This window comes from Doryrhamphus excisus, chromosome 3 (genome assembly GCF_030265055.1).
Source record: "Doryrhamphus excisus isolate RoL2022-K1 chromosome 3, RoL_Dexc_1.0, whole genome shotgun sequence".
NCBI classification, from domain to species: Eukaryota; Metazoa; Chordata; class Actinopteri; order Syngnathiformes; family Syngnathidae; genus Doryrhamphus; species Doryrhamphus excisus.
In genome coordinates, this window is record NC_080468.1 from 20758983 (window position 1) to 20771568 (window position 12586).

Sequence of the window (12586 nt, forward strand, 5' to 3'; positions counted from 1 at the left end):
TTTCCTGACTGTGAACAAAGCACCAAAGGAATGATGGCCGCCTGCAGCATAAAGTGTGTGCACGTACAATCCGAGATGACATAGATCGATGTGAATTTATTAAAACTGTGGCAAAAAAAAAAAAAGGTGAAAGAACCAATAGTGTTTGTTCTCGCCTGGTTGTTTACAATGCACAGCACGAGTGTGTTTAAATATACGGCACATGTATAGGAGTAATCCATCAAATATGATGCGCTTCCACATTTCAACGCACCGCACAAAAAAATCCAAAGCACGGCTGTTATTAAAGCAAAGTGTCACACACGAGTACACACAATAACGCAATTATAGTGCAGCGGCACTAAGTGCAGAATCCTGTTCACGCATACGTGTCTTCAACCTCCTTCCTCGCTGGGCGCCACTAAAGAAACCACATTCAGTGTCCAACTTAAATATTTATCTCATGCATGCTCAAGCGCTCCAGCGCACTGAATGATGATGTTAAACAAACAACAACAAAAAAAGAGACAAAGAGACTCCGACGCACTTTTGTTTGCAAACCGTACTACTACTACTATAACTCTACTTCAAATTTTCACTGGATTCGAATTGAATTATCTGTGAGCATGTTCTCTTTTCTAAAGGCGTTTAGCCTGCAGCTGTGCACCTCTTTTAATTAGAGGTCAATGACTGGATCAATCAGGCCCTTAATCAATTATTACACCCAAATCGCTTGTAAAGTCATTTGTCACAGCTCAGTAGCTCTCTTCAAGCAATGGGAGGGAGGCAGTCAGGGGAGAGTCTCCCGGGGTTATTTGGAATCCGCCTCAGGGTGAAAGAGCAAAGACGAGTTAAGGCGCCGCCATGCATGCAGATGCATTGCGTTTGACATCCAAACGCTGATGGACAGTTGAAATCAGCAAGTTGTGTATGGTAAAAATATATTAAAAATACACACGTTTGGGTGTTTGGGGTTGGGACCCTAATACCAAAACAGGAAAACCCAACAAGAATCACTGAAATAATGAATACAGTAAACCTCGGATATATCGGATTCAATTGTTCCCACTGGTTTTGTCCGATATAAGCGAAATCCGTTATATGCGTATACCGGAAAATGTCCGTTTTACGCATATATCGGATTTATATCCGGTAGATGCGTAAATCGGATTTTATCCGTTATAAAAAGGCACTTCCTTGACTATGTTTCCAATGTACCTGGACGCGCAGGCAACGCTGCAAATGACGTCGTATAGCGGCCTGTCACGATTCGGCGAATCGGAGCGCCACGATGCGGCCATCCGATATACGCGAGGGAAATTTAATGGAAATGCATTGGAACGGGACTGGAGAATTTGTCCGAAATAGGCGAAATCCGTTATAAAAAATCCGATATATGCAATGAATTTTTATTGGAAATGCATTACAGAAAAATCGGTTCTTTTTTATCTGTCTGTTGTGAGCGAATTTCCGATATATCCGAGTCCGATATATCCGAGGTTTACTGTATTAATGTTTTGTAGCACACTATTTTTAAGCACTTCCTTTAACTCTCAATAAGACCACTCGTTCACCTTATAGTCCAATGTTCCAGTCTTTCTTGAGGTTTTGGTTTTGTGTCTTGAGAGTCTTGGGATTTCTGTGCCCGATGTGTGTTGGATGCAGCAACACAACCTGAGAACATACTATAAGCGTGTCCTCCATGTTGGTGACTCCACATTTGTCTCTCAGAAGCTAATCAGCTCGGTAGGTTCCATGCTTACGTATATCGCCATAGAACACAATGTTCTGTATTTTGAAAAAAATGTCTGGGATTGAATGATAAATGATCATCCTCATCGTGGCGTTCTTATTGGGAGAACATGTCCCTGATTTGTTTAACCACATCGTGCTGTCCTCATCAGTTTGAGGCTAATCCCTGCAGCGACACGGCCATCGCCTCCATGCACTCTTGCTCTATTTAAATTTTTAAAAGGAAGTATTTGCCGCTTATAATAGATTTAGGAACCCCGCAGGTAATAATCACCTTACTGTTGCGGTCACGTGACATTGATGCTATGAATAACCTTGGAATGCTGTATAGGCGTCTCACGGCATTACATAACATTCCATGTCATGTAAAATGCAAAGACATGGCACCCGAGCTACAAATTAATTGTTGATTTGTGTGTGTTATGGGGGGTTTATTCTCCACTCATTTTTATATTCAAGGGGGGAGTGGACTTGTAGTTATCAGTCCATTACCCTTCTGGAAAGATAAGCAATGTCCACAGAATGTTTGCAGGTTAGTGCAAGGCGTCCTCTCCGTGCAGGAGAAGGTCACGCTAGCCTTCCTCCAGGTCGGGCAAGAGTTGCTGATCCACTCGCCTTTGCAAAGGTCACATGTGCCATCCCCAAAGCCCACAGGCCTGTGAAGGAACATCAATCACTACAAACCTTGGACGTACGCCTCCACTCGAAGGTGATAGCACCATAATGGGCCATGAGGATGCCCACAGTGACCCCATTTGTATACCATCATCATGCAGAAATCCCACCGGATGAACCTCTGCATCATATGTAAAGTAGAGTGTATATTGCAGGGGTCTCAAACTCGCGGCCCGAATGTGGCCCGCTGGACACTAGTTTCAGGCCCCCGCCTTCATATGAAAGTTTAATCATGTACCCAGAAAAATTATTACGTTTGATTAATGTTCATGTTAAAGGTTAAATAACTATTAATAGTTATCCTCCCTATCCGTGTGGAAGTGGTAAGTTTTTGGCTATTTAAGTTTAAAGGAAATAACTTGAAGGCTACCGTTTAGGTCGCTAGCTCTCTAGTTTGCGAGTTAGCATGTGTCTCAAGACCCTGCAATTGCGCAATATGTTGTAAATAAAAAGAGTATAAATGTGACTATAGTCGTGTTTTGTCATGTCTACAGGGCTCTAATAATGCTTTGTTCATTTTAGTCGGAAAAAAATAATTTGTTTATCCACCAACTATATGTGATTTTTTAAGTTTTTATTATTTGCCGTTTTATTATTATTATTATTATATTTATTTATTTATTACTGATTGGTTGATTTTCTTTATTCTTGATTTGTGTATTTATTTTTCATCTTATTTTGTGTAGAAAAATAAAAAGTAAGATATTTGAGAACAGTGGAATGTTTTTCTTATAGAAAATTGGAACCAAAGTGAAGTTTTAAAAAAAAAAATTGTTTTTAATAAATGCGTTTTTTTGTTTTTTTGGGGGGGAAAACCTGATGCCCAATCTCACCTAGACCCGAGCTCCAGTGGCCCCCCAAGTAAATTGCTTACTAAAGAAAAAATGATATTTTTACAATTTCCTTCCAGAGCTTTGTTTGAAAAATAGTGTGCAATGTGGTTCTGATCCAAATTAGCATTGTGTGTCCCTGAGTGTGTTCACAGTGCATGAAAACAAATAGAGTCATTTCAACGGCAATGCAAAACCGGAAGTGATGAGCAGAAAAGCTGGCGAGCCGTGTGATCACACCTCTTTGCATTTCGCAGCTTGTCGCATTACTTTTGTATCGTGCATCTGGCCGCTACGTATTCATACATTTATGCAGGGTTTAATTAAGTCCATACATCTGCAGCTACAGCAAACAATCACTCAGGAGCGCACCAAGAAGGAAGGCGTTTTTATTCTGCATTAACCGGAAGGTCAAATTAAACTTTGAGCGATATAGATAAAAACATGCAAAGAAGACGTAGAGAGACTGCGAGTGTGAAAGCAAAGCAAACAAAAGCGCTGGCCTAGATTGTGTGTCGCCTTTTTGTGCCTCCAAGCGCAGTATTAGCAACATGGCAACTTATGCATGCATTGGCTGGTCAGAGCTGGTAGCAGCTTAGCTTAGCTTCGACTGATAACACCCAACACTCTTGTAGTGATTTATGCTTTCATTTTTTTCCCCCTCAGCAGATATTAAAAATCCTCCATCCACTTTCACACACATACAGGTCTGCACTCGGTAACGGCAGAACGGGGCTGTGGCTTAAACATGGAGGTTGAACAGCTGGCAAAGTGCAGATGCAGAAATGCTAAGCAATAATGGAGATGAAAAATGTGAAGGATGACGATGGATTCCAACAAGCAGCCTATGCCGGCATCCCGGCACATAAAACAGCTGCTCTTCGCTCCTCCGTGACGCCCGCCACAGATGTGGCGCTCCACTTGAAGAATGCAAAGTGGGGAGGCTCTCCGGTAGATTTATGGCGACGTAATGGCGTGCACATGCAAGCGAGCGTCATTATGGGCAAAGTGGAAAATAATTGGGGGTGATTTGAGGTTCCCCTCGTTAGCCTTTATATCCTCATACATTTAATGGCCACAACATTAGGTACACAAGCACTCTTTAATGGGCTGTAAAAAAAAATAATGCCAGTGAAAGATAATAATGCTCAGTTTAGATGGCGGAACTATTAATTTCACAACGACTGATGTGAACTAAAGTTCTCTTTCGGATTCTAACCTGATCCAAGCTTTTCAATTTCCCACCCAATTTTAGTGTAAAAACACTAAGGCAGTGGTCTCAAACATGCGGCCCGTGGGCCAAATGTGGCCTGCAGGACACTAGTTTGAGGCCCCCGCCTTGATATGAAAGTTTAATATTAGTGCGGCCCGCGCAAGTTTGATATGGATGCTGTATGGTATCATGTACCCAGAAAAAATTATTACATTTGATTAATGTTCATGTTAAAGGTTAAATAACTGTTAAAAGTTATCCTCCCTATCCGTGTGGAAGTGGTAGGTTTTTGGCTATTTAAGTGTAAAGGAAATAACTCGAAGGCTACCGTTTGGGTCGCTAGCTCTCTAGTTTGCGAGTTAGCATGTGTCTCAAGACCCTGCAGTTGCGCAATATGTTGTAAATAAAAAGAGTATAAATGTGACTATAGTCGTGTTTTGTCATGTCTACAGGGCTCTAATAATGCTTTGTTCATTTTAATCTGAAAAAAATAATTTGTCTACCCACCAACTATATGTGGTTTCTTACGTTTTTATTTTTTGCCGTTTTATTATTATTATATTTATTTATTACTGATTGATTTTCTTTATTCTTGATTTGTTTATTTTTCATCTTATTTTGTGTAGAAAAATAAAAAGTAAGATTTTTGAGAACAGTGGAATGTTTTATCAGAGCTTTTCTTGTAGAAAATTGTTTTTTAATTTTTTTTTGTGTTTAATAAATGCGTTTTTTTTTTTGGAATACCTGATGCGGCCCAGTCTCACCCAGACCCTAGCTCCAGTGGCCCCTAAGTAAATTGAGTTTGAGACCCCTGATTTAAGAGTTATGCTCATTTCTTTCTACGTCCACACAATGGAGCCCACCCGTTACATGACAGAAAACACACATGAATACACACCATACAGCATAAATAACGAGCAGACTGGAGGTGTGACCCAACTTGCTTTAACAAGCAGCAGATTGACGGGGGTCACCGCCAAGTGCCTCATCTAATAAACCCTTCATTATCCGAACTGCCTCCCCATGAAACCCTGTCCCCGTTTCCTCCTCCTCTTCGTCCTGTGACTCAACCCCCTGCTGGATGCTGTAAGCTGCAGCGTCCGCTAACTTATATTGTTTTCATAACAGATTACACTCAGCCTCAAGGATGAACTTGAATGAATAAATTAAGTCGTTCCCTCAAGCCGGAAAGACAATTCCAGTTATTTGAAAAGTCACTCCGCTTTGGAAGGCATGGATGCATTCAGGTTCAACTCATGGATGCGTTGCGTGAGTATTGAGCACAAAAAGAGGCAGAAATGATGCTGGAAGTCAATGACGGGCAGTTTACGATGGACTATTTGGGTTTAGTGTGGGTGTTATTCCTTATGGACCGCTTTCACAGACCAGTTTCAATTCTCCCCCGTGGGAACATAGACAAGGAAGCGAACCACGTAGGAATGACTGATAGGTCTTTCTGCTCAACAAAGGATATCAGAGACCAGGATCAGGAATGTTTGGTTCACATGGACGATCACATGGACAAACAACCAACTGAGCTAGATTAGATATTGACTCGGAATTCGATCCCTATACTTGGGGCAATGCCAATCCGCCGTCAAAGCGCATAAACGACTTGCCTTGGGTCCCCGCCCACTTTACACACAGGGGATCAGCCTGTCAATCATACCATGTGGAAGATTGCCCCCTGGCTGGCAGATGTGTAATCCTGCAGTGATAATTGACAATCCCGTTTGGAAAATCCCTTCCTTGTATATACTCGGCAAAAACATAAATATACATGGATGTAATTTACCCTCGAGCTAGTGTAGATAAAGTAGATGAAGGAGCATAAATTTACTACATGAACATATAAGATAGTAATAATGTGTAATAGTAATAGTAAATATATGAATCTCCAAATGAATGTGTTCTCCACTCGTTACAGCAGACTTTCTACACTCAATCCTACTAAATTCAGTGCAAACAAGTAAACTTGACTCTGAAGTATGCCTCTTCCACATTATAAAAGCCGCCCTCCATTTCTTTTTTCCCCCCACCATCCCACACTGCATCCCGCTTTTCTCCTCAGTGGATCACAGAAAGCTAATCTCAATCTGTTTCAATGCGATATCACACAACAGTTTGACTGTAGTAGCGGCGCCATCTTTTCCAGTTTGCCCGCCTCGGCCAGCGCCAGGCCTCGCTGGCTAAGCTGCGCCACTATGACGCCCATGCGCAATGCTCTCATCCCGCCATGGTTCTTTTTTTTGTCCGTTTTGACACATTCCGTTAATGACTTTTACAGCAGCACAGCCAGTTTAAACTGGTCTTTAAACTGGTCTTGTATGGATGCTATACATTATCATCACACTGACGACTGGATTTGACGTATTCCGCTCAATTCCGGGCCTTTTCAAATGATACTAGATCCCAATGGGGCAGGAAACTAAGTTCATTTTAATCAAATACTTCATAAATATCCAGGTTGTGTACAGGGCAAATCTGTGTTTTCTGAAACTGTTGGATTCCACAGACTCCTCCCCCCAGCTCAAGGGTCGGCTCCAGTCCCCCCTCATCCGTAACCCCGCCCCTCTCCCTATAATTGCATCCCTATAATAATGGATAGAATTGGATCAATACTGAACAATTCACAAATCATCTGTCCGTGAAGTGGCAAAAGCAGAGAAGCAGTGACCTTCAGGGAGGTCTTTAGCTCCCAGGAAAACAAAATATGTTGAAAATTGCTGCCGTATTTTGGTTTCCAGTGGTTACCGATGGACTGTATCATCACCGTATGTAATAATGGTGTAATATTACTGTTGATAATACTTTGTCCTCTTCATTGTGGTCTTTTATAACCATCGTAGACATTTGCGGTCCTGTTTGTTTCTGTTGTTCTATTGTTATTGGCTCTCTTTGTATTTTCTTTTTTCATCTTTTCTATCCCCTCTTGCTCCGGTTTGGCCGCTTCAAAATTTGCATGACAACAAAACATCAAATCAAATCATAAATTATATTACGGGGAAGGTGGAGCTGGTAAAGGGGTAGGATTTAATAAGCTTTGCTTCTTCCTGCTCCTTTTCAGACTCATTTTGTGTGTGTGCATGTATGTATATATATATATATAGATATGTGTGTATGTATATGTATGCATATATGTGTGTATGTATGTATATATATATATATATTTATATATATATATATTGTAAGTGTATTGTATTGTAAGTGTATATGTGAGAAAGAATAATGTAACAGTAAGTACAATAAGTATGCATGTCTGAAATAAATTAAGAAGAAAGAAAGAGCTTACACTTTTCCCTAGTAGGAGAGCAAATCAGTTTAGCATGTAACGGCAGTTAGATCAGAAATATTAGATTAATAGATATTAGATTAATTATGTAGATCAATAATACTATCTGCCCCAAAAATACATATACAATAAGTTTGAGGCAGTCCATTGCAGTGTCTCTTTTATTTTTCCCTACAGCTGCCTTTCCTTCATTTCCTTTTATGCAGGCCTCTCTTCACCAGGATGTTCCTGTCTCTGGACATCTTGTCTCATCTTGTTTGTTGTCCTCTCTCATGTCCCATCATGTCATGTGAAAGGAAGTGGGTATCGTAACAGTCTGGTCACACGCAGCCTTATTTGGCCTAGTCCCTAGCGACGAGGATTAACTTGATATTTCCTCTCTCCGAAACATTTGATTTGCTGTATTACACATTCCACGATGATGAACGCAATGTTTAACACTCGTGTTAACTGTCATTTTGGTGCCAGTCTGCGAAGCACGCAGCGGCATCTAAATGCATTTCAGCGGGCTGGAGTCTTGTACTTGTCTTGTTCCGCAAAAGCAGAGAGGAATGAGACGGAGGAAGACTTTAATGGTCTCTTAAGATGACTTTGTGTTCAGAAAACAGGCTTTCGCTATCCGTGCACGGCAGCAAATGAGACAGCACAAGGTGAAGGGCCGCTTGAATTATTAAAAAGAGGAGAAACAGTGATGAAGCGGGGTGTTAACTCCCTTTCTTTTTCTTTACATTGAGAGGCAAATCTTCTGCTGATTTTAATGTACAACTTGGATTTTCAGTGTTATTTACAGTCCAGGCGACACCCCGCAAATAGAAATCCCAACCTCGTAGTTGCAGAAGCATGGCAATGACAAACATGGCCTCTTCAACTTCTCCTTAAGGCTCTGACATGGTTCCATTGGTGCTTTTATAGATGCACCGTGCATGCTTTCCATCTTTATTGGCTCCATTTATATCTGTGACACAGAGTCTCAGCGGGGTGCATGCTGAAAAATGATGCAACCAAGCGGTGGCGCACCGTGACAAATCTACTAAATCTATATTGTAGTTGCAGTCTTATAATATGTCCATCCTTTATCTCATTTTTAGTCTTGTCGTAACGCTCTTGAATGTTGTTCCTGATCAAATATGGTGAGATGTTTCTCCCAATTAAATGTACCTTTCTGCTACTTTCTCTCTCTGCTGTGCGGGAATATCATCATCTATCAAGCGTGAATATAATGGAAGCGACGCCTCACACGAGCGTAGCTATAAAACTTGCCATCTGAATTACGACTCACTTTGCTTTCACAATCCAAATGTTGATTTTTGCTTCAAAAGAGCCGGAGAATAAAATGCTGTAAAGGTAAGAGGAAAATAATCAGACGGAAATAACAAATGAGCCCAACACATAATGAGCCTGAAATTCCACTCGGGGGCAAAACTGCACAGTGACGAGGAGTAGATGGTGAGTAAGTCCTTTAATGAATGCATGCGCTATTAATTATTACTGAACCATATTAGAAAGGGCCATGTAAAGTAATGTCCATTTATTTGTGTTGGTAAATATACATAAACATAGGCTAAGCCAAGTCAGCACAAAAACTTTATGGAAATCTTTTATCAGCGTATATGCGACAATTCATATTTGTTACTATAATTCTGTTATGAGCAACTTTGAAAGTCCCATTTCGGGATTCTCACTGTGCTTTCTTTGTTAGCTGCCTGACAGTACGGTAGCTGTAGCGCCACCTGGAGCTTTGGCATGCACATGACAGCCTATTGGTAATGCCTTAGTGAGTGCAGGGGTCTCAAACTCAATTTACCTGGGGGCCACTGGAGCTAGGGTCTGGGTGAGACTGGGCCATCAGGTTTTAAAAAAAACAAAACAAAAACGCATTTATTAAAAACAGAAAAATTAATAAACTTTGCTTTGGTTACGATTTTCTACAATAAAAGCTCTGATAAAAAATTCCACTGTTCTCAAATATCTTAATTTTTCTACACAAAATAAGATGAAAAATAAATAAACAAATCAAGAATAAAAAAATCAATCAATCAGTAATAAATAAATATAATAATAATAATAATAATAATAAAACGTCAAATAATAAAAACTTAAGAAACCACATATAGTTAATTATTTTTTTCAGATTAAAATGAACAAAGCATAATTAGAGCCCTGTAGACATGACAAAACACGACTATAGTCACATTTATACTCTTTTTATTTACAACATATTGCGCAACTGCAGGGTCTTGAGACACATGCTAACTCGCAAACGAGAGAGCTAGCCACCTAAACGGTAGCCTTCAAGTTATTTCCTTTAAATTTAAATAGCTAAAAACTTACCACTTCCACACGGATAGGGAGGATAACTATTAACAGTTATTTAACCTTTAACATGAACATGAATCAAACGTAATAATTTTTTCTGGGTACATGATACCATACAGCATCCATATCAAACTTGCGCGGGCCGCACTAACATTAAACTTTCATATCAAGGCGGGGGCCTCAAACTAGCGTCCTGCGGGCTACATTTGGCCCGCGGGCCGCATGTTTGAGACCACTGCCTTAGTGTTTTTACACTAAAATTGGGTGGGAAATTGAAAAGCTTGTGTCTAATGCTAAAGTGGGTGATGCAGGATTGGCGTGGCAACAATAGGGACGCGTTTACACGTTGGCATGGAGGAGTGGCAGAGGAGTGGGAGAGAGAGGGAGGCTGTGTGAGTGAGAGAGAGAGAGAGAGAGAGGGAGAGAAAGAGGGTGGGAGCTTGTGAAGCACGCTGCTTGCTATGAACACACACACACACACACACACACACACACACACGTGTACACTAAGACTAAATTCTGTTCTAATAATCGGACTCTTCCAGCACCAGACAGGACTTCTGCCACCGCCCCTCCCCCTTAACCCCCCCTCCCTCCCTCCGTCTTTCTCTCTGTGTCTCGCTCCACTCATTCATCCCTCGCTCTGCCAGCTGCAAGGTAGTGAGCGTGGCTGAAGGACACGGCGCTCCACTCGGATTTGGCGGAGGGACTTTGAGAACCTGTTCCGACATGGGGGGGTAGATACCTTCATATCACTATCCCATACCCTAAACCCCCCCCCCCGCCATCCTCTTTCTTCCAGTCTTTGAATGTCACCTCTGTGTCTGGAATGATGGATCGCTCCACGTCTTTTCTATCACTTCTCTCAGGATGAACTCCACACTGTGATGCCAGGAGGGCATGAAGGACTCTAAATGGAGTGGAGGGGGGGGGCAAAAGGGGCTGCTTCCTTCTTTCGACCCGGCTCTCTGAGCTGATACCTCAGGTCTGGTCTGCACTTCTTGAACTTGCGCTGTCACCGTGTGGAGCGGCGACAGGAGGACACGCTCGCTGGACGGATGACAATTGAGACAATATGGCCTCCTCATCCACGGGACTGATCTGAAAGGACTACATTTTTGTCTGAGTCCACTTTAAGGATTTGGGCCAACTATCGAGCCGAAGTTCCCTGGAGCTCAAGGAGACGGGGGGGTAGTGGCACACGGACTGAACTGCTTTATTTGCGTAATAAAAACATGATCAACCCAAACCGAAGAACACAAACAAATCAAGGCTTCATCTGATTGGGATCCTCAGTTTCAGTTTTGAAGAGTTGACCCCCCCCTGCGCCCCCTCTCTGGGTTTTCTTTCTGACATCTTCATTTTTTCCCGCTGCTCCAGCTCATCATCAGAAGAAGTCCCCTATAGCGCTGGTCCGTCGCCCTGGGTGAGTGGGCAGGGGGGTGGCCCGCAGTACCCCCCGACATCTGGGCGTCAGCGGGGCACTGGCTAGGCCTGTGCTGGGAAGATGGCCGCCCTCGCCAGCTCCCTCATTCGGCAGCGTCGGGAGGTCAAGGACCCCCAGACGAACCGGCAGATTGCCAGCAAGAGGAAGCCGTGCCCAAAAAGCAACAAGTCGCTCTGCCAGAAGCAAATCCTCATTTTAATATCCAAGGTTCGATTATGTGGCAGTCGAGGAAGAAAAATGGAAAAAAGGCCAGGTGAGTTCCACCTTTTAAATCATCTTCTTCGCCGTCTGCGTTGGACGTCATCATCGTGTTGATGGTCTCGGGCCAGAAAACAAATTAATCCTCACTGTAGAGGACATCTAGTCTGTAATTTCCAGTCTAGAGCTTAATCCCAATCTGGGAAGCATCCCAGCCTATCTTCCTGTTGGAAACACTGGAGGAGTTGGAACGGGACAATTTCCAGTTTAATCAATCGTCTGCAGATCTTTTTCCGATGTCCAGATCGGTTTTGCTTGGTTCAGGCCGATAATAAACTTATATGATGCTAATTATATCACTAAGGGCTTTTATAAGTGTGCTTTGTTTGTGATCCTTGGATACTAGCGGGTGTTGGGGGACGCCGGGGGAGGGGGGCATGTTGAATTTGTTAAACAGGTCAAATAAGACAATATAATTAAAATTAATTTTATGTCCTCAGAGGATTAATTTACCTTGAGAATGTGTCTTAATTTAATTAAACTATATATATATACGTACTTGTTATTACTTATTATGAGAAATAGTTTTCAGTCAAAAGTTACATTTTCCAAACATATCCGATTACATTATTTTTATGAATTTGATTTATTATTAAGTTTGTTTTTATTGATAAAATAAATCTTCATTGTCCTCTGTTGTCATAACTTATTTGAAGAAAACATCTTAGCATTTCTGTCATAAGTGACAAACACATCTTATTCATTATGAATTCATCACATTTCAAAGTGTGCAGATGGCCAATAAAAAAGGCGCTTTGGGAAGATAATGGCCCCGGGGCCACACTTTGGACGCTCCCGCCTTAACCTTTCAGTGAATATATTAA

At 41.7% G+C, this 12586-nt stretch overlaps 1 protein-coding gene across 1 annotated transcript in view; it reads left to right on the top strand.

Annotated features, from left to right (window-relative positions):
- The first annotated feature begins 10664 nt into the window (after window positions 1-10664).
- Window positions 10665-12586, top strand: part of fgf11a (fibroblast growth factor 11a) — a 39057-nt gene continuing 37135 nt past the window's right edge. Inside the window, exon 1 of the mRNA XM_058065940.1 lies at window positions 10665-11757. Within this exon, the coding sequence (XP_057921923.1) occupies window positions 11565-11757 (193 nt within the window). The 5' untranslated portion in view covers window positions 10665-11564. The remainder of the gene's footprint in view (window positions 11758-12586) is intronic.